The 23,790-nt window shown below is 34.3% G+C and overlaps 1 protein-coding gene across 2 annotated transcripts in view; it reads right to left on the bottom strand.

Annotated features, from left to right (window-relative positions):
• Positions 1 to 23,790, bottom strand: part of LOC145255587 (TELO2-interacting protein 1 homolog) — a 90,675-nt gene that overhangs the window by 46,139 nt on the left and 20,746 nt on the right. For both annotated transcript variants that reach the window (XM_080114065.1, XM_080114066.1), the window contains 5 exons: positions 19,112 to 19,230; positions 14,097 to 14,190; positions 10,602 to 10,782; positions 7,407 to 7,615; positions 5,655 to 5,711 (listed from right to left, as the gene is read on the bottom strand). In XM_080114065.1, coding sequence (XP_079970191.1) covers positions 5,655 to 5,711; positions 7,407 to 7,615; positions 10,602 to 10,782; positions 14,097 to 14,190; positions 19,112 to 19,230 — 660 coding nt within the window. The remainder of the gene's footprint in view (positions 1 to 5,654; positions 5,712 to 7,406; positions 7,616 to 10,601; positions 10,783 to 14,096; positions 14,191 to 19,111; positions 19,231 to 23,790) is intronic.

The following is a 23,790-nucleotide window of genomic DNA, read 5'->3' as shown; positions in this document are numbered from 1 at the left end:
CTTTTCTTATATTTGATTTCAATAAATCGCTTCACAACAGAAATACTGAAGAACAATAAAAGTAAAGGAAACGATTTGTCACTGCATCCAGTAGCAGCTGTGCCGGAAGTTAGGAAGTACGTTAGCTGACTATAACCATTCGTTATGAAACGAAAACATATAGATGTACCTTGAAGACTCATCGGTTAGGTTTCACTTCCATACATCATTAAACTGCACATTTTATACTTTTCCCTTGCTCGACAGTGGTAACGCTCTGTTGGTTAATAACAGCAGGAGTTCTCTGAACTTCTTCCAACTATTCTTAACTCTTGCAATCACATTAGCACCATCTCCATCCTGTGCTCCAATCGTATCACCCAGGTAACACAAATTTCTCGACAATCTCAATAATCTCGCCATCCAAATATACTTTCTCCACATCTGCGTTCTCATCTGTCTCCATCATCTTACCATCTTACATCGCAACTTTCCTATTCAATCACCATTGGATTGATAGCAGTTTTGAAAATTGTCATTCAATAACTTTGAACCAATCTTGCTTCTCTGCTGACTTAAGTGAGTGGCTGACTGTCTTGATAATGTGGCACTATTTCATTGTTGTCCCCCCCCCCCACCCACCCACTCACCATGGCAGGGAGGTGATTTGGTCGCGCGAAGCGATACAGGGGGGGGGGGGGAGGGAAGAACCATGATGCAATTTCGCCATATCTATTTCTCTTTGATCTCCAGCACTAGTTAAGAATAGTTAAGTTGATAATTTAGAAGTTAATTGTTGTTAGTGTTAATTGTAGTATACCATGTACGAATTAATAGTTAAGATTTTCTTATATTTTACAACTTGCGTTGTATGTTGCTTAACCTGCCTTAAACGTCAGGATGAGGTTGTCACCCTTCCCAGCCAGAACACAATTTCAAGAAGTCACCTTGAGGAATTGACAGCCCAACAAAGAGGTACGTCACTCTTTGATTACCAGAACAATACAGATAGGAGCTGGTGGGAAAACACCAAGAAACTCTCCCATCCTCCTCAGACCCCAGAGATGAACGACAACAAAGAGAAAAAACTCAACAGACTGAGTTATGTTTTATTGTTTTCTGGAATGCTGTTTGTTAACACCGGTGGAGCCTAGAGTCTTCAACGAGGTAACTCCCTGCCAACAAACGTACATTGATTGCCGTTCTCAGGATGTTTGTGTAACACTAGTGACCGAATCATCACGTTACAATAAGTTTCTTGGACTAATCTTCACTTTCTTTCCTAAAATACAATGTTTACATTAAAATACAATGTTTACATTAAACCAGCAGAAAAAAACATGATTGGATCATTCTACTGCTCCAGGCAAAATTCTTTACCTATGTACTGAAAGTACTTCCCTCAAACTCCTAGGGTTAACATTCATAGACAACATGAATTGGAACAAATACATTGAGGCAATTGCCAGGGATGCTGTGAGGAAGGTGGGCTCTCCCTACTATGCTAGAGTATCCTGTATCTCTACAAGGTCACAGTTCACCCATGCATGGGGTCTTGTTGCCACATCTGGGCTGGTGCACCTGCACTAGTCTCTCGCTCCTAGACAAGTTTCAAAAAAGAATCCCCAACCTAATAAGTCTTGAACTATTAACTAAACTCCAACCTCTGTCCCTTCACTGAAACGTGACATCCTTGTGCTCTGACAAACTCAAAAGACTAGACCCCCCCCCCCCCGATGACAATAACCTCGACAAACAGCAAAATCCCATCCCTACACTGTAGAGATCCCTAGATGCTGTAAAACCTACTCGAATAGCTTTTTCTGTCGGAATTCTGTACTGCTCCCTTGACTGTACTGACATGCAGAAATTCAAGTGTAATGTGAACAGACATCAAACTACCTAACTCCATAAATAGTATTCCTGCAAATCTGGTTCAAAATAGTAGCCCCTCACGACTATGTGCCTTGTTTGGAGGTGAAATAACACTTTCTAAATGCAGATTCTATGCACAAAGCTTCTTTCCTAAAATTGCCCGCTTGTGGAACACTGTTCGACTGGCCTGCTTCCTGGCAGACTACAATATCATAGCCTTCAAGTCCAATGTAAACAAGTTTTTGCTGAACTGTTCCCATAAATAATCAAATTTTACCCAACTTACACAATAAATGATTACTACACTCACCTTACATTCATTAACCCTTATCCTCGAGTGGCCTTTTGGCCTTGATAAGTGGTGACTCCCTTGTAAACCAAAAAAAAAAAAAAAAGACTGTCAGGATGAGAAGAAATCATTGCTCACTAGTTGCGAAATCAAGATAAGAAAAAAGGTACTTCAAGCTGTACCATCCTATATATGACAGCTGTACTCCGCCTTTGAACGTATCTGGTTCTTATACAAGCTAGGCCACTGACTCGTACTACCAATATGGATCAGAATGGACATAGTGATAACTATGGGTGAGCTTACATTCCTAAATTGAGGCCTCACCATTGGGTGCAGTTTTATCTCATACCCAGTTTTATGGTATGATCTACCCTATTTTAGGAATAAATGGACTCTTCCAGAGAATATGAATTCTGTTTATCCATCGAAACAACATCATGCTCTAGAAAAAAAAAAAAAAAATTGTAAAAGTCAGATTTTTCCTAAGATGGAGTTCTGCGCTCACATCTGTGGAGGAGCTACTCACTTGATAAAGTACAAAACCGACTTCGAAATCTAGTAGGAGATGTCCTCATTCTCACAGAAGAGGTGTTGCTAGTCTTCCTCTATTCTATGGTTATTTATATGGTAGGTTCTCGACAGAGCTCTAATCTTAATGGTTCCCCCTTGTAAAACATTATCAACAAGAACTCGTCTAACTACAACAACTGAAAATAATTTCTCTTTCTTCCTCTGGGTATCCAAAATTAAACAAAATTTTTATGATAAAGTTTTTTTTCAAGAACTGTTTGTCTATGGAACACATTATTCCCAGCTAATTACAGCATGGTCATTTTCAAGTTTAATGTTAACAAATTCTTGTTAAGATATTCTCCTAAATAATCAAACTCTGCTCAGACTCAATCATTATTATCAATCTGGGTTGTTTTCAAATCCAATGTAAACAAATTCTTCATTGTTACCAATTTTCTGCACAAACTCATTAAACCTTATACTTGAATGGCTCTAGTAAACAGTGATTTGCTGGTACATAAAAATAAAAATTTCATGTACACGTAGCTGTAATCTCTAACTTAACTTCTAGGGAAAAGGTCAAGGGTTTTCCCTTAGCATTAAAGTCAACAGAATAAGTGATTGTTGAAATGTTTTTTTTCCTAATTGGTTGAAGTATATCTTTTGTCCTGTGCAATTCTAGGCGGTTCGCCCTTTGAAAAGAAGTTAGTTTATTGCCATATAATCATGTAGACACACCAGTTCTCATTAGATCATCAAAGTATCGTTGAGTCTGGCCAGTCTTAAATGGGTAACGATTTGGGAATTCCAGGCGTTGTATATGCTCTCTGCTTATTTTGGCATGGTTTACAATTGTCCTGGACTTCTCCTTGCCACTGGAATTAAGCAGTGCCGATTCAGGAGAGAAGTGGTTAGGAATTGTGCAACCCTTGCTTCATGATTCAGCATATGTTTTTCATTCAGGATAATTGGATGGTCCTTGAGTATTCATATTTTTATGGACTGTTATCCTCATATTTATTTTGCGAATTGTTATCCTCATCTTCATAGTTGTTGTTTAGCAATCTTTTGGCCAGTGATTCGTCTGGCTTTCGTCAGGTGTTTAACCGCCTGATGAAGGCCAGAGGAATAGTTGGCCAAAACATGGTGAGACAACGACGACAACTATGGAAACAACTATGAAGATGAGGATAACAGTCCGCAAATAAATAAATATGCAAATTACTCATCATTTGGAATTCCATTCCAGGTCACTGCTTCCCCAACTGTACTGACATGCATAAGTTCAAGTGCAACGTGAACCAACATCTCGCTGCCCAAATCCCTACATAGTACCGCAGTAGATGTTTCCCCTGATAGTAGCCCCCTACACCAAAGTGGCAATGTGCCTTGTTTGGGGTGAAAATGTAATTAAAAAAAAAAAAAATCTCAAAGGATTCCAATAAAAAAATGTCATCCTCATCTTCGCAGATAACGATTATGAAGATGAAGATAACAGTCCACAAAAAAATTATGAAGCCTCATCTCAAAGGATTAAAAAAATAAATAAATAATAAAAATAAATAAAATAATATACAAATGGTACTTCTTGTTCTAACAGACAAACATCTGAGTTTATTGCTAATCACCTGAGGTGCCCCTACCAGTGAATGCCAGTGGGGCTGCCCAGGCATTTTCGCAGGCCAAAGTGCTTTTATCTAGGGCACTGGTTTTTCAAATCCCACTTTATCTCACCATGGGAGCGAAATAAATATTGAAGATTTGTTTTTTTGAATCCAACCTTATGTAAAATTGTCCGGTTTTTAACCTTATTTTTTACATAATTTAGTCCAATTTTGCGACATAGAATTTTTTCTCTTTGAAAACACAAGACACATATATGAGGTGCCTTCAATAAGTTTCCAAACTTGTATAGGCACTTTTATTCATGGTGCACATAGGAAACCTTAAGCTCTTTTCAAGTAATGAAGTAAACACTTCATCAAATCTCCACACTAACGTAATGTACTTGCAATAACCCTTATCCCTGAGTGGCTTCCGGGCCTTAATAAGTGGTGATCACTGTGTAAAAAAAAAAATCAAAAAAAAATCTCCTTTATCTGTAATGCACTTGTATCGTTCCAAAAAATTCAGCAACTCCCCACGGAAGTCCTCTTGTGTGAACATATCAATGACCCTTGTGTCACAGCCCCTTTCATCTCCTCAATTGTCTCATAACGACAACCTCTAAGGTTTTCCTTTAGCTTAGGGAATAATCTAAAGTCACAGGGATCAAGGCCTGGACTATAGGGAGAGTGAGGAACTGTCTTGATGCTCATCTTGGTCATGACAACGTCTTTCTTTCTGATCTCTGAGCACCCTTGGGAGAAACTTCATGCAAATCTTCCACATCTTCAGTTCCTTGCAAATAATTATTTGTACAGTTCCCACACTGACATCAAACTGTGCACTTATTGTCTCTATAGACACACGACAGTCCTTACCATGAAATTCTTTATTTGGCCAATCAACTCTGGTATTTTGACTTCCTTACTCCTCCCACACCTCTCATCATCTTTCACAAACTCCTTGCCTTCCTTGAATCTCTTATGCCACTCAAAAACTGATGCTCTATTCATGCAAGATGGTCCAAAAGCAGTCTGAAGCATTCCATACGTTTCTCTGGCATTTTTTTTCCAAGTTTAAGACAGAATTTTATTGCATATCATGCTTTTAAAGTGTCCTCACGTTCAGATTGCATTTTTGAAATTCACCAGCCATGACAATCAGGCTTTAGTAGAGTGTATTCAAATTTCTGCTGTAACTGTTAATTTGAACCTGAAATTATAAAAATTGGTCAGTCGACTCATAAAGTGTATAGCAAGAACATACTGAATTTTCAAGAGTCTATGATAATTTTAAATGTCTGTACAAAAAAAGTCTGCAAATATTGAAGGCACTTCATATGTGCACCAAAATAAATTAAAGCAAAAAATAAAAATAAAACAATACTTACCTAAGATTTTTAGATACCCAGAAATGATTTTAATCAAGCTCAATTTTTGGCCATCATCTGGAATAACAAATTTAATTTTATTTTAAAATTGATGAAAAAAAATAAGGTGGTTGTCCAGAATTCCTCCTATATTAAAAATAAAAATAAAGAAAAATCTGTATTATGATGTACGTACTTGTAATAGAAAAAAATACTGTACAACAAAAATCATCTAAATTGATCAAATTTTGTGGCTAAACGAACAGCAACGATATCACAACATCATCTTGAAAACATGCTGAACAAACAAGGGAAATAATTACAACTAATTCAAACTCACAATATTTTGGAAAACCATTCTTAACATGGGGACACTGGAAAATCTCAAATTCAGTTAAAAATGGTTTTCTTTATAAAAATAAAACTACAATAATACCTTTAGATACTAATTTAATTCGTTCCATGACTGTCGACGTATCTCAGAAAAAAATCGTATCACAAAATAATTATTCCCATTTGAATAAAAAAAATCAGAATTAATCCGTTTCAAGGGTAAGAAATTTATCTAAAAAATTATTTAAATTTACCTCAAATTACACTCAACAATTACTAAAGATAAATAAAATAATAATGATGTGGAAATTGATATATAATAAGAGAAGTAAGAATGTGTGTGTGTATGTGTTTGTGTGTGTGTGAAGACAACTTTCAACCTATATACTCAACGAATTTTGATCTGCAGACTTTAAATTTGAAGAGGAAAAAAAACAAAGTTCTAAATTGTCACGGAAGATTAGTTTATCTTGTTAAATATTTGTAAAAAGTTGTAAACAACAATAAAAAATTATCAATTTTTTTTATTAAATTCAAATTTAAATGAATAATTTTTTAGTAAGCTTTTTGAAATTAAATTTAATTATTTATTAAACTTATTAAAATTAAATCTAAATAAAGAATTAATTTCTTTTAATTTGAATAAAGGCTTAACTTTAAAAAATTTTTTTAAGTTTACTTTTTTTATTAAACTTATTAAAATTAAATTTAAATAAAGAAATATTTTTTTTTAATTTAAATAAAGACTTAACTTTGAAAAAGTTTTTTTTAAAGTTTACTTTTTTTATTAAACTTTTTAAAATTAAATCTAAAGAAAGAATGAATTTTTTTTTAATTTAAATAAAGACTTAACTTTAAAAAACTTTTTTTTTTAAAGTTTACTATTTTTATTTAACTTTTAAAAAATTAAATTTAATTAATATTTGATTTGTTCCCTGTTTTTTGAAACGTTGATGAATTGGAAACTAAGTAAAAACACGTAAATATGTTCACAAAGCCATCCAATGCAAAGATTGTTAAATAAAAAATAAAAAAATGTTTATCTAATTTGAAACAATATATTTTGGCGGAAACTCGCCTTTATCAGTTTTTATTATAAATTTAATTATTTTTTTATTAAACCATTTTGAGATTCAATTTAATTATTTAATTTTTATTAAACCTTTTTAAAATTTAATTATTTTTTTTATTAAACCTTTTAAAATTTAATTAATTTTTTATTAAACATTTTAAAAAATTAAGTTTAAATTTTTTAAATACAATACGTATGAAATACATTTATAAGCCAAATTACAATGGAATATTACATAAAATAAACAAATATTTATTTGTTTAAAATTAATATTTTGACAATATACGCCATCATCAGAATTTTATATATTTTTTTTTCTTAATCAACAGTTTGAATCTTAATCAATTAAAGAGGAAAGAAAAGAATACCTGAGGTTCTAAATTGTCGAGGAAGAGTTGTGGCCATTGATAATAAATTCTCTTCCAGAATCTCCGTTAACGGACGTGAATGACGTTTCCCACTTTGTTCCTGGAACTCTTTTAGGGCTTGATCACTTTTGGATGAAATCTTGGAATATTCATCACACGACAGAATCACCAAAACTTCCAACAGAATCGGTACGCTGCTCGACATCGAACTAAAATAAATATAATCACATGTTAGCAGATTCTTTGGTTTAGGTCATCGTCATCAAATTTTGCCTAATGTCCGTTTACATACTGGCATATGTTGAACGACTTTTAGAACTTGACTAGCTGGCAGCCCGGCATTGCCCGGTCGTACAATACGCTTAAACATGATATTTTAATTGATGCAGATTGTGTATGTATTATCATAGAACCAATCCTCCATGTAATACTATATGTTACGAGAAATAATTTGCCTGGTGAACTAATTTGCAAAAAAAAATTTAATAAATAAATAATGATAATGTCGTTCATCAAATTTCGTCTGTGTTTGTTTACAATATCACGTCAGCTGACATTTGGGCTTGACGATGAATGCCCTGGAAAAGTCACTTCTGATTAATGTTTAGTTTTAAAATATGCAAATGAAGAAATGATTTGCAGCGATTTTAAATGGTACCTTTTTTTTTTATCATAAATTGAACTGATTGAATTAAAATAAAGTGGGCTCCATCTACTGTGCTAGAAAATTACTTATACCTGAGAGTAAAGTTGTCTCAAGACTCTGCCTATATGTCATCATCATTAAGACTAATGTAGAAGAACAAGTTATGAAATAATTAGATATTGGTCTCTCCTCATAATGAGTAAAGTCTCTCTCGAAATAAAACCTTTGAGACCTCAACAAGTTTCCATTATGCATGAGTAGATTAGCCTTGTTGAAGATCAACAACAACCAAAGATGGAGTACTGCTGCCATATCTGGGCAGGAGCTGCTAAAAACAGCCTATCCTGCCTTGACAGAGTACAAAATAGACTCTGTAGCTTAGTGGGGAGATGCCCTTTTCTCTACCCTGCAACCTCTCTCCCACAGAAGAGACGTTGTGAGTCTATCCTTGTTTTATCGTTATTTCCATGGCAGGTGCTCGTCTGAACTCCAATCTCTGGTCCCCCCTCGCCAATCTTTCACGAAAAACACCCGTCTAGCTGAATCCACTGTGAAAAATTTCCCCCACTCTATATCTGTGCCTAAATCAAAACGTGGATTCCATGAACAAAGCTTCTTTCTTAGAACTGCACGCCTGTGGAACTCTGTTCCGTCTGCCTGCTTCCCTCCGGACTACAACTTGGATGTCTTCAAGTCCAGTGTTAACAAATTCCTAATGAACCGCACCCCTAATTAAACACTTCATCAAATCTCCACACTAACGTAATGTACTTGCAATAACCCTTATCCCTGAGTGGCTTCCGGGCCTTGATAAGTGGTGATCACTGTGTAAAAAAAAAAAAAAAAAACCACGAGGGAATCACAGCTCAAACATGGAAAAGCGACGATCGGAGAATGAAGATCATTAATAATCAGTAATGTATGATTAACGTGAGTTGTTTGATTAACGTATCCCATTATGTGTGCAAAGTATGATGGTGCAAGCATGTATAAAGGAAACTTTGATTATTTGATCGCTCACTGGCGAAAACACATTTAGTTACATTTCTGAACTTTTTGAAACGAAGATTGGTTATTCATATTATTTGGCTTCTTCAGATTACTGCTCAACAGAAACATTTCCGAGTTTGACAAGATTCACCTGAAGAATGTCGAAGGTTGCATCGATCGAAACGTGAAAGTCACACTCAAGATGAGGACAGTAGTCCAAAGAATCCAATATATATATTATAGTATAATATTATGCATATATTAGAGGCACAGGCCTATAACACATTCCTCTGAAAAGGGCACTTTTAAAAGAGGAATAAAAGGGGCAGGTGCTTTTTTTTTTTTTACATAGGCATCACCACTTATCAAGGCCGATAGGCCACTCAAGGATAAGGGTTAAAGAGTGTACAGTAGTCAAAAGGACAATATAGTAGTCGATAGTAATGGAAGTTCGGTAAATTTGTTAACTTAAGTAGAACGGCTCATCAGAAACTTGTTCACATTGGACTTGAGGACAACCATATTATAGACAGCTGGAAAGTAGGAAAACGGAAGACAATTCCACAGGCGTGCAGTTCTAAGAAAGAAGCTTTGATCATGGAATATATGTTTAGGTTTAGGCACAGATAAAGAGTTGGGGGGAATTATTGATAGTGTTTTCAGCTAGTCGAGTGTTTCTTGTGAATGTTTGGCAAGGGGGACCATAGATTGAAGCTCAGTCGAACACTTTCCATGAAAATAACGATAAAGCAGAGACAAACTCGCAACATCTCTTCTGTGAGATAGAGGTTGCAGCGAAGAGAAAAGGACATCTCCCACCAGGCCACGAAGTCTATTTTGAACCCTATCAAGGCAGGACAAGTCTTTTCTAGCAGCTCCTGCCCATATGTGGCAACAGTATTCCATCCTTGAATGCATCTGGCTCTTTTATAGATAGAGAATTGCATCAGCAGTGAGATATCTACCGGATCGATAGAAGGATCCGACCATTTTTCCAGCGGCCTTGGCAACAGATACTTGCTCACTCTCTAGCACCCTCTCTGCACGTTCCTGATCAAAAGAATGTAAGACCAGCAATCGTGCACATATTATTTGACTTATCTGATTATTTGATCACTCACTGGCGAAAACACACACGTGCAAAAGTACACGTTTGACGGTAAAACCATGTGCTTTCTTTTGTTAACATTGAAAATGTTACCTTCTCAACCACAAGCAAATTGTTTAGTTTTCATTTATTATTTTTTTTTTTTGTAATCTACATAACCTACACCAGCGACCGTACGTATGTCTAAAAGAGACTTTATTCAATTCATCTGATTGCTTGATCGCGTACTGAAAAGAGCACACACCTTGGAGATGACCGTGTACAAACTTTTGTTGTAAATTGCTGAAAATTTTAAAACACACAAGCATCACAATAATTTGATTGCAAAGGAAATCACCTGCATAATAACTTTTCAAAATAAACTTAAAAGAATAACGTTTAATTTTTAATTTGTTTCTACATTTTTTAAACAAAGAACAATAAAAAAAATAAAAAGTATGAGTTATCTTACTTGTTGCAATTGGTGAGTAAGGTATGAGCCCAATCTAAAAGCGCAAGTCGAACCCTCCAACTGGAATGTTGTTTTATGCTTCCAACTTGGCGTACCAAAATGGCAAGTTTATCTGATGTATTTTTAATCCATTCAGGGTCTCGTGTGACGATTAAATCTTGAAGTTTCCCACTACCAGCATCTGAAAATATGGACGTGATAAAACTGAATGTGTATGTGTGTGTTTCTTTGCATGTATGTGTATGTTTGTGTGTGTTTATTTACATATGTGTGTATGTGTGTGTATATTTGCATGTGTATATGTGTATGTTTGTGTGTATGTTTGTATGTGTGTATGTGTGTTTATTCATATATATGTATATGTGTGTGTTTATTGGCATGTATGTCTATGTTTGTGTGTATGTGTGTGTATATTTGCATGTGTGTATGTGTGTTTATTCATATATATGTATATGTGTGTGTTTATTTGCATGTATGTGTATGTTTGTGTGTATGTGTGTGTATATTTGCATGTGTGTATGTGTGTTTATTCATATATATGTATATGTGTGTGTTTATTTGCATGTATGTGTATGTTTGTGTGTGTTTATTTACATATGTGTGTATGTGTGTGTATGTGTGTGTTTATTTGCATGTGTATATGTGTATGTTTGTGTGTATGTGTGTGTATATTTGTATGTGTGTATGTGTGTTTATTCATATATATGTATATGTGTGTGTTTATTTGCATGTATGTCTATGTTTGTGTATATGTGTGTGTATATTTGCATGTGTGTATGTGTGTTTATTCATATATATGTATATGTGTGTGTTTATTAGCATGTATGTGTATGTTTGTGTGTATGTGTGTGTATATTTGCATATATGTGTATGTGCATGTTTGTATGTATGTGTGTGTATATTTTGGAATATGATATTTTGTTTTGCCATGAGTATGTACATCAGACAGATTTTTCTTCATTTTTACTTTTTAATATAAAGAGAATTTTTTTACACAGTGATCACCACTTATCAAGGCCCGGAAGCCACTCAGGGATAAGGGTTATTGCAAGTACATTACGTTAGTGTGGAGATTTGATGAAGTGTTTACTTAAGGGTGCGGTTCATTAGGAATTTGTTAACATTGGACTTGAACACATCCAAGTTGTAGTCCGGAGGGAAGCAGGCAGACGGAACAGAGTTCCACAGGCGTGCAGTTCTAAGAAAGAAGCTTTGTTCATGGAATCCGCGTTTTGATTTAGGCACAGATATAGAGTGGGGGAAATTTTTCACAGTGGATTCAGCTAGACGGGTGTTTTTCGTGAAAGATTGGCGAGGGGGGACCAGAGATTGGAGTTCAGACGAGCATCTGCCATGGAAATAACGATAAAACAAGGACAGGCTCGCAACGTCTCTTCTGTGGGAGAGAGGTTGCAAGGTAGAGAAAAGGGCATCCCCCACTAAGCCACGAAGTCTATTTTGTACTCTGTCAAGGCAGGATAGGCTGTTTTTAGCAGCTCCTGCCCAGATATGGCAACAGTATTCCATCCTTGGACGTACTTGGCTTTTATATAGATAGAGAATTGCATCAGTAGTGAGATATTTTCTGGAGCGGTAGAAGGATCCCACCATCTTTCCAGCAACCTTGGCAACAGACTTGATGTACGTGTTCCATTTCAGATCAGGAGTAAAGGTCAAACCGAGAAGCTTGTCAAAACACGGGGCCTCACCCAGACGAGAGCCATCCATCACAATTGATGCCAACTGGGGATCAGAGCGTTGATGATGTAAGGATAGGAGTTTGGTTTTGGATGCATTAAAGGTAACCAGCCACATCTTCCCCCACTGAACCACGCGCTCGAGATCAGAGGAGAGAGAATCAGAGAGAACTTTGTCATTTACAGCCTTTGATGTGTTGCTGTAGATGGTCGTGTCATCAGCATAGATGTCAACGAATGATTTAAGTATGTGTTTAGGGAGGTCATTGATGTAGATCAGGAAGAGATTTGGGCTCAGGATTGACCCCTGAGGGACTCCAGCATTTATATTGCAGGCCTCCGATTTTTGTCCATCGACCACTACTCTTATGAGCCTATCGGAGAGAAATGATTTAATGATTGAGAAAACATTTCCAGTTATACCGTAGCTGGAAATCTTATGAAGTAGACCCTTATTCAATACCTTGTAGAAGGCCTTTGATATGTCAAGAGCAATTGCCCTAGAAAGGAAGCCTTTGTCAAGAGATTCACTAATCCTGTGGGATATAACCGTCAGCATATCTGCGGTAGATCTTGCAGAGCGGAAACCATATTGAATAAAAACCTTACTTTCTGTTCAGCAGTTTAAATATTTCAAAATTGCTTTCAATTTCAATATTTTTTTTTGATGAAAGATTAAAATGACTGATTTGTTTACGAATTGCATTATGCATTGCCCCCAGTAAAAGTCTCCAGTCGTTAAATCTCTTGGCCTTTTATAGGTATGACCTTGAATGCAACATATTTAAAGAAAGAAAAAGTCTGTATAATTGATGCAACTTCCGACCTTCTTCAGGTGTATTTTGTCAAACTTGGGAATCTTTCTGTTGTTCGCAAGGACCCGTGGCATAGCGAATAAAGTACTTGGTAAAATTCAGTTATAAGATTATAATCTTCTAGCAGATGAAGGGTGAATCCTCAGTGCGGGCGATACTAAAAAATACAATTGCAAATTTCTCAGGCCTTCTACATGGTCATGGTTGCTGGAACGAGAGCATGCTACATCCGAAATTCTGTGCAGATTTCTGAGTTTGACAAAAAGATTTCCGAGTTCTACAAAATACATCAGTAGAAGGCCGGAAGTTATATGAACTGAAACATTGTGATAATGACGCTTAAGATGAGAACAGTAGTTCGAATAATCCAAATAATCAATCCACATCTCAAAAATGTTCAAAACAACAGAAAAAGTTGTTTTTTGTGATAAGAACGGCCTTGAATTCGCTCATGTATGAAATATTGTTGTCAGATTTGGGCTGGTGCATCTGCTACTAGTCTCTCACTCCTTGACAGGGTACAAAAGAGAGTTACCAACTTAATAGGTTCCGAACTGTCATCTAAGCTTCAGCCACTGTCCCATCGACGAAATGTTGCATCCCTCTGCCTGTTCTACAAGTATTTTAATGGTAGATGCTCTGACAAACTACAAACCCTTGTACACTCTCGACGTAAATATCTCTGACAAGCAGCAAAATCCCACCTCTTCACAGTAGAGATCCCTAGATGTCAGAAAGTCTTCTACTTTTATAGTTTCTTCACTAGAACTGCTAGATTTTGGAATTCCCTTCCAAGTTCCTACTTCCCCAACTTTACTGACATGCAGAAGTTCAAATGTAATATAAATAGACACCTTGCTGCTCAACTCCCTATAAAGTATCCCTGCAATCATGTCCCAGATAGTAGCCCCCTACATCAAAGTGGCATCGTGCATTGTTTAAGATGAAAATACAATAATAAAAAAAAAATTTTTTTTGCATACCGGTTTTTAACTTGGCTGTTATCGTCTGACCTTTCTTCAATAATTTGTCATCCATTACAAGAAGCAAAAACGTCTGCCATGTTTCAATTGCTTTCTGAAATCAGTTTGAACAAAAAAAAAAAGCGTTAATTTTTCTTTTATTGTATAAAAAGGGAAAATGTGTGTTAGTTTGTATGCGTGTGTGTCTGTGTGTGTTTGTATGTCTGCCAAAAACTTTTGACAGATGCATAAAACAATGACAAAATTGATATTGTTAGAAAGATCAATGTCTTGGATGGAAAATACGTAAAAATTGGCCAAAATGATTAATTCTGTGCTGGTCAACTGGGCCATTTTTTGCAAGGAGAGGTCACTTTTACCATTGAGATTTTTTCAAATCATACGCCTAGCAATCTGAATATACGTTTAGAAAACGTTATTTCGACCTGTCATGATGTCATAAGTCGTCATGGCTGTGGCAGCCAGTGTGTTAGCTTTTTTCATCCCCTTTTTTCTTTTTCGCGTTACAGGTTTGAGCCTGGCTACTGCGGCTAATTTTGATACTCACTGCTTTTTTGATTGAAACAAAAGTTGTTTTGATTCATTTTTTTTTTTTTTCTGGGGGTTGCTCAATATCCTTAGAATAGCAACTCTGTCCACCCAGGCAACGCCAGGTACCCCTGCTAGTTAAAAATGAAAATTTATAAAATAACTCTACAAATTTATTGGATCCTTTTCCAGAATTTATCATATTAAAAAAAACCCAAAAAAAAACAAACTAAAAATAAAGAAAAATTGGCGCTTATGTCAACGGATCATTAAATCTAAGGGAGATAACCAGTACAGACATAGCAAAAATAAGCATATTTTGCAAGATATAATTTGGGACGCTGAAAGAATCAGTAGAACAATGAAAGAATGTTAAATCAGACAAAAAAAAAAAGATTACGCGAAAAAAAAAAAAAGATTACGCGAAAAAAAAAAAAAGATTACACGAAAAAAAAAAAGATTACGCGAAAAAAAAAAAAAAAAATTTGTTTTTCCTTATTTTAAGTCATCAGTCAGCGTCAGGATGAGAAAAAATTTTTTGAAGGAGATTTCGAAGTATTTAAACCGTCAATTTCTGCCTATGATTAAAGTTTAATTTAATTTTTTTTATTTAATTAAAAAAAAATTTTTTTTTTTTACTATTCTGTAGTTTCATTTTTCAATGTATAATTTGAGGCGACTAATAACGTACACAAAACAACGAAAATAGAAAACGCTTTTGAAGGAGATATTCACGTATTTAAACAATCGATGAAATTTTTTTTAAACGCAAATAAAAAATTAAATAATAAATTTGTTTTTCCTTATTTTAGGTAATCAGTCATTTTTATCTATGATTAAAGTTTATTCTATTTTTTTTACTATTATGTACAAATGCATTAAAAACAAAAAAGGAAAAAATTACAACGTTGTCGTTTAAAGATTCTGCACAAGTGTTCGGTTTGTTTTTTTTTTTTTTTCTCTTAAATAAGGGAAACATTTTTCTTTGGCTAATTGGACAACAATTTCTTGATTAATTAACAAGTTTATTTAATTTTTATTGATTAACTAGCGGGGGGGGAGTACCTGGCGATGCCCGGGTGTTTTGAGGTGTGTTTAATTTTGGGTAAATCAAAACATCGAAAAAAAAAAAAACACAAAAAAACTAGTGTAAGGCAAACGAACGATGTTAAATGTAAAAATCGAAAAAACAAAAACAAAAAAGAAAACAGAAAAACGAACCAAAAAATAAAACATGTGAAAAATGGCTTAAATAAGCCTGTTTCGATATTAAAATTTAAAAAATCGGTTGTTTTTGAGTGTGTGTGGTCGGTCGGGGGAAGGGGTGTTAATGAAAACCTAAGAATAAGCGAAATAAAAAAAACAACAGAAAAATGAACGTTACGTGAAAAATGGCTTAAATAACCCTGCTTCAATATTAAAATTTAAAAAATCAAAAAAAAAAAATCTCACACCATGATTCGAACCCAAAACATTTAGATAATGACCCAACGCTCTTACCAACTGAGCTAACACGACGTACATGAAATTGTGTCAGTTCTTCAAATATTTAAACTAAATCAGGTCATGACATCGTCTGACGCATGCACAGAACTGATCTCATAATGAGAGGACGTTTTTTTTTACCCCTCCCCCCTGTAGAAAATTGTTGATTTCAAGGTGAAAAAATTAACGTTTTTGGCCAATTTTTCGATATTTTTTGGGCGAAGGATGGAGCTTCAATATGATACCAAGTTTGTCAATTTTTGTTCTGTCTGTTGAAAGTTTTTAGCGGACACACAAACACACATACATACATACAAACTTTTATATATATAGACTAGCGGGGGGGGGGGGGTACCCAACGTTGCCCGAGTGTTTGGAGATGTGTGTGGTTGTTATTGAAAACCTAAGAATAAGCGAAGTAAAAAAAGAAAACAGAAAAATGAACCCGGGTGGTGGGGTGGGGTAATCAAAACATCGAAAAAAACACACAAAAGAACTAACGTAAGGCAAACGGACGATGTTAAATGTAAAAATCGAAAAAACAGAAACAAAGAATGTTAAAACTAAAAACCAAAAAAAATAAAACATGTGAAAAATGGCTTAAATAACCTGTTTCAATATTAAAATTTAAAAAATCAGTGGGTACCCGGGTGTTTTTGGGTGTGTGTGGTTGGTCGGGGGTGTTAATGAAAACCTAAGAATAAGCGAAGTAAAAGAAACAACAGAAAAACGAACGTTACGTGAAAAATGGCTTAAATAACCCTGCTTCAATATTAAAATTTAAAAAAATCAAAAAAAAAAAGAAGATATCTCACACCACGATTCGAACCCAAAACGTTTAGATAATGACCCAACGCTCTAACCAACTGAGCTAACACGACGTACATTAAATTTAGTCAGTTCTTCAACTATTGAAACTAAATCAGGTCATGACGTCACCTGACGCATGCGTAGAATCGATCTCGTCATGAGAGGACGGTTTTTGTTTTCTCTATAGACGGAGAGAGAGAGAGATGTTTAATGGCAGGTGGCTTGTTAACAACTGGTGACAAAAGGTTGGCTTCCTTCGCTGATCTCTTTCTCTGTCATTTTATGAATTCCAACACATCTTCCAGTTGTCAATCAAATCCACATTTCAAATGATTGTTTACATTTTTGAAAACTTGATCAGCTGAAGAATGTTGAATTCCAAGCTTTTGTACATTCTTCCCCAATGTTATGATTTCTGATGACATTTCTTGGTTTGAAGACTTGTCAACACTATTTGCGTGTGTGCACCAAGCTCCAGATGCATGTGTGTACAACCAGCAATAATTCTAGCATTGCCTAGAATACTATTCAACAATTGGACTAGTTTATATAATGATTTTGGATGTCCGTGCATCTGCATATAAATTCCTATTCTGAGATTTTGTTTTCTGCTGTCAATGGAGCAATGCTCCTAGAACATTTAGCAATGTTTGCATTCGCGTCTGTAGATGACCATTGTTTTTTTGCAGCAAATCCTTGGTATTTTATTTTTGGCTATGATTAAGTTTTACAAATGGAAAAGAAAAATAGACAATAACATCAATGTTTGGTGCATTTTAAATCAATATCTTTAAACAGCTTGATCTTTCTTATGTAAAATTTTTTAAAATTTTTTTCTTGGAAGTCACCACTTGAGAACATGATCAGTAATGGTGGAAACTTGAGTAGGGCTTAATTATTTAAAAGAATGACAACAGGAACTTATTTACATAAGATTTGAAAATGGGAAGCAGCCCAATGGTATTGTGTTCTACAGACAAAAAGTTTTAAAAAAGAAACTATGCTTATTGAATTTTAGACGAATATTTGTTGCAAACGTTTGACAGGGGCGACTATAGATTGGAGTTCAGTCGAGCACCTATCATAAAAGTAACGCAATGTCTCTTCTGTGAGAAAGAGGAACTCGGGAAACGTAAAGGTTGTCGCCCACTAGATTTTATAGAGAGTTTGGTATTCTGTCAAGGCAGGAAAAGGATACTCTAAGGAGCTCCACTCCAGATGTGGCAACGGTACTTCATCCTAAGACTTATTTGACCCTTGTGCAGATAGACGATTGCTTAGAAAGTGAGATACTTTCTGGAGCAATAGAATAATCATTTTTCCAGTGATTTTGGCAACGGATCTGATGTAGGTCTTTCATTTTAGGTTAAGGATGAAGGTCAGTCCCAGTAGTTTGTCAAAGCAGGGTAATGAGAACTATTCATTTCAACTAGTGGCAAAGTGTGTGTATGAGCGCTGGAGGTGAAAAGATAAAAATTTGATAATGAATGTGTTAAATGTAACTTGCCATTTTTTACCGCATTATACCACACGCTCCAAGAGGAGAGAGAATCAGAAAGATTCTGGCCATTGTCAACTTTTGAAGTGTTGCCATAAATAGTATTATCGTCTGCACAGTTGTCGACGAACGATTGTGGAATATGATTTGAGAGATTGCTGATTTAGTAGTATAAGAAAGAAAAAATGAAAAAAAAATGAAAATAAAAAAATGAAAAAAAGGAAAATGAAAAAAAATGAAAAAATGAAAAAAAGAAAAAAATGAAAAAAGAAAAAAAATGAAAAAAGAAAAAAATGAAAAAAAAAATGGAAAAAAAAGAAAAAATGAAAAAAGATGAAAAAAGAAAATAAAATAAAAAAAAAGGTAAAAGAAAAGAAACATCACAAAATAAACCTTTCTATATTAATGTTCAAGTTGTTTTTCATTGCCAATCTTCCTTTTTACGAAAGAAAAAAAGAATTTTTTTTTCATGCTTCAATCAACTGAATGAAGACATATTTGCAGAGTTTCTTTTTTTTTTTTTTTTAAACATGAACGTCACCACTTATCAAGGCCCGGAAGGCACTCGGGGATAAGGGTTATTGCGTGTACAGTAATCAACGAGATAGTATCGTATAATAATAATCGCTAGTAATGGAGATTTGATAAAGGGGGCAGTTTATCAGGAATTTTTTTTTTTTTTTTGTGAACTTACCTTTGTGACAAAATGTCCTTGCGTTGTATCACCTGTAATCACGGAAGATAGAACTGTGGAAATGCGAGGTAGAAATGATGCAAAGATGCATCCAGACGTTAACTTTGTTTTGTTGCTGGCTAAAAGATGAAGAAACACTACCATGAGTTGTGGACCAACGAATTGAGAATACAACAGGACAATGAAAGTAAAAACGATTTCGAAATTTGAAACTGTTAGCATTCAAAAAGAATGCAATTAAAAAAAAAATTTTTTAATAAATATATTTATTTAAAAAAATTTTTTTGATAAATATATTTATTTAAAATTTTTTTTAAATAAATGTATTTATTAAACAATTTTTTTTTTAAGCAAATATATTTATTTTTAAATAAATGAAAATAAATAAATATATTTAAAATAAATAAATAAATGAATGTAAATTAATACATAAATTAAACGTATTTATTTAAAAATATTTTAGAATAAATATATTTATTTTAAAAAATTGCTTTAAATAAATATATTATTTTAAAAAATTATTTTAAATAAATGTATTTATTTAAAATAAATAAATGTAAATTAATGTATAAATAAAATGAATTTATTTAAAAATATTTGTTTTAAATAAATGTATTTATTTAAAAAAATTTTTTTCAATAAATATATTTACTTAAAAATTTTCTTTCAATAAATATATTTAAAATTTTTTTTTTTAATAAATATATTTATTTAAAAATTAAAAAAAAAATAAATGTATTTTTTTAAAGTCAATTAAGTTTCAACAGAGTGTAAAATTTTCACGTTACATAAAAAAACGTACTTGTGTAGTGAGTGAAAAGCAATGAACAAAACAAAATCTGAAATAGTATAAACAAAATAGGTTTTAGAACGATTAAATTAATAACAATGATTTAAAAATAGGTCTGATCTCTAGCAGTCTGACGTAATATGATGTAGAGGTCACTTAAGATGACATAGATCTTAGAATGAGACGAGGAGTTGGGTTTTTGGAGCTGACAAGAGTAGTTGGGTTCTCCGATGACTAGGAGGCGGATCAAATCCAACAGACTAGAAATGTGAATAAGAACAGTTCTTGCAACTTTTAGAAGAAAACGATTACTGGAATAAAGAAATGTAAATATTATTTTAGCGATGATTACTGTGTTGGTCTTTTTCTTTGAAGAAGTTGAAGATCTTTATTCCAGGATCCAGGCCGCCAACCCCCAATATTTCCTCCTGTATCAGAAAACACGCTATGTGATATACGTATATCTGTATGTGATGTTGCCAAGCTAATCAAAAACCTTGATTCCAGTAAAGCAACTGGCCCTGACGGTATTCCAATTATAGTACTCAAAAAACTTCAACCTGAACTAGCGCCCATACTTACAAAACTGTTTAAACGTTGTCTTAAGGAGAATAGTTTCCCATCTCCCTGGAAAATTTCATCAGTATGCCCTGTATTTAAGAATTCAGGTGATCGCTCATCCCCCTCTCAGTACAGACCAATAAGTCTCCTGTGCGTCATGAGTAAGTTGCTGGAATCTGTGTTAAATACAGAAGTAATCAACCATCTCAACAAAAATAACCTTCTTAGTGACACTCAATATGGTTTCCGTTCTGCTAGATCTACAGCAGATGTGCTTACAGTTATATCTTATAGGATTAGCAAATCTCTCGACGGCGGCAACCTTTCTAGGGCAATTGCTCTTGACATATCTAAGGCCTTTGATAGGGTATGGCATAAAGGTTTACTTCATAAGATCTCTAGCTATGGTATTGCTGGAAATGTCTTCTCAATTATTAAATCATTTCTTTCTGATAGGTTCATAAGAGTAGTAGTTGAGGGGCAAAAATCAGAAGCTCACAGTATTAATGCCGGTGACCCTCAGGGGTCCATCCTGGGCCCAACTCTTTTCCTGATCTACATTAATGATCTTCCAAATCACATCCTTACATCATTTATAGACATTTATGCTGATGACACTACCATTTATGGTAGCACATCTAAGACAGTAAACGACCAAGTTCTCTCCAATTCTCTCTCCTCTGATCTTGAGCACGTAGTACAATGGGGTAAGGAGTGGCTGGTTACTTTTAATACATCTAAAACCAAGCTTCTCTCTTTACATCATCAACATTCTGATCCACATCTGGCATCAATTGAAATGAATGGCTCTCGTCTTCAGGAGGCCTCAAGTTTTGACAAGCTTCTTGGCTTGACCATTACTCCTGATCTTAAATGGAACACGTACATCAAATCTGTTGCCAAGGCCGCTGGAAAAATGGTGGGATCTTTCTATCGATCCGGTAGATATCTCACTGCTGATGCTATTCTCTATCTATATAAGAGCCAGGTACGCCCAAGGATGGAATACTGTTGCCACATCTGGGCAGGAGCTGCTAGAAAGGACTTGGCTTGCCTTGACAGAGTTCAAAATAGACTTCGTAGCCTCGTAGGAGATGTCCTTTTCTCTTCCTTGCAACCTCTATCTCACAGAAGAGATGTTGCGAGTTTGTCTCTGATGTATCGTTATTTTCATGGAAAGTGTTCGACTGAGCTTCAATCTATGGTCCCCCCTCGCCAAACTTTCACAAGAAACACTCGTCTAGCTGTAAACACTATCAATAATTCCCCCCACTCTTTATCTGTGCCTAAACCTAAACGTAGATTCCATGAACAAAGCTTCTTCCTTAGAACTGCACGCCTGTGGAATTGTCTTCCGTTTTCCTGCTTTCCGGCTGACTACAATATGGTTGTGTTCAAGTCTAACGTAAACAAGTTTTTGATGAACCATTCCATATAAGTTATCAAATTTACCAAATTTTCATTACTAATGATTTCTATATTGTCCAATTTCTACTGTACACTCTTTAACCCTTATCCTTGAGTGGCCTCTTGGCCTTGATAATGTGGTGATGCCTATGTAAAAAAAAAAAAAAAAAAAAAAAAAAGGTCCGATGGTCCAAATGGGTGAACCAAGAAACGGCTGAATCAAACCTATTGGATGAGAAGGTATTGTCTCCTTCAATGTTTTGCAATCTGTGTATGTTTTGTAAACAATCCCTTAAATGTTATACACACGTTGACATAACCACTAGACGATCAATTTACAAAAATATATATAGTTATGCATACACACATAAACCCAAATACATCTATCAACATTTCAAACCGGTCGATATAACAATAGCAAGATCTTTGGAATTCTCCAGTTGTATCCTTCGTCTGTATTATTCAGACTACTGTTCTCATCTTAAATATTTTTTAAAAGCGTTTCGACTCAGAAGGGTAGAATGTTTTTGTTCCATCAGTTATGACTGAGTAGAAGCCTTAAATAATTTGCAATTGTTAATATTGCTTGCACTGAACCATCAACCTCCACAAGAGTGTCACTTTATCCGTTATATGATCAGTCTTACAAACACCCCCATGGATTAAATAAAAGGTTCTATTCACATTCCGGAGTTTGATGGAAAAATTCCCTAGTTATAATTTTCAGTTATCTATAGAAGTGAGAATCTGTGTGAAGCGACACTTCTCAACCTATATACTCAATAAATTTTTTATTTACAGACTTAAAATTTGGTTTATAGAATATTCAGTTATGTGAAAAATTTTTTAATCGGTTTTCATCCGGTAAAAAAGAGCTCAAAATTGAAAAAAATGGTACTTGGGAGTCATCGATTTTTTTCCGTTTGTCAACTATTTCACAAATGCACATGTGCAGGTGTGAAACATGACAGTTTTTTTGTGTTATGAATAAGTAGCTTTGAAAACACTTTTTAGAGATTGTGTAAAGCTAGCCTAATGGTTATCTTACATGACTCACTGTATTTAAGTTTTGATTTTGATCTCAGCTTGAGTATTTTTTTTTTTACTTACAAGAAATGAATGTTTAGAAAAAATATAATACTCGCATGCACATGTTTCAGTTTTTTTCCGTATTTTTTTTTTACTTCATTTTTTTTTAATGAATTTAATATCATGTTTAATACCGGGCAATGCCGGGTAGATTTTCTAATATTATATAAGACTAGCAGGCCGCCCGGCATTACTCAGTTGTAAAATACGCCTCAATATGAAATTTTGATTAATCAAAATTCGTATTTATCATTATATTATATTGGACCCAATATATAGTAATGATTTTAAAAGTTTAAAAAAAAATAATTTGTGTGCCACCACCAAGAATCAAAACCAAAACCTTTAGCTTAAGATTTACTTTTTCCTTTGATGTTAATTCCTGAGCTATAAAGACATGTTTGCTGCAAGGCTAAAAATTAAATCATGAAGCAATAGCTATTACGTAACGCATGCATATTCGTAATGCCGTTGTTCGACCTTCACCTGGCTGATTCCATTTTTTTAATCATCACATTTTGCCCTGATTTTCCCTAAATAGAAAGTTTTCATGGGTTCAAATACCCTATATATTAAATTTCATGTCTGTAGACCAAAAACTGACAAGAGTTTGGTAGGCAAACAAATATATATATGCATGAATATAAATAGAAAGAGGTTTGTATTTACTATAATCTTTTTACGCAAGTATAAATCATGTAGAATATCTGCATGAATATAATTACACATAATAGTTAACTAAAAAATATTATCCTAGAAGAAAACCGAAAAAACTAATAGGGAATTAATTAAAATGAATGTTTAAAAGAATATGCAAATTAGTTAGATCTTT

The sequence above is a fragment of the Euprymna scolopes genome, chromosome 31, assembly GCF_053919585.1.
Source record: "Euprymna scolopes isolate OS-2025 chromosome 31, ASM5391958v1, whole genome shotgun sequence".
NCBI lineage: Eukaryota > Metazoa > Mollusca > Cephalopoda > Sepiida > Sepiolidae > Euprymna > Euprymna scolopes.
Note: the sequence above shows the minus strand (reverse complement) of the source record. Positions and strands in the feature narration are given on the sequence as shown.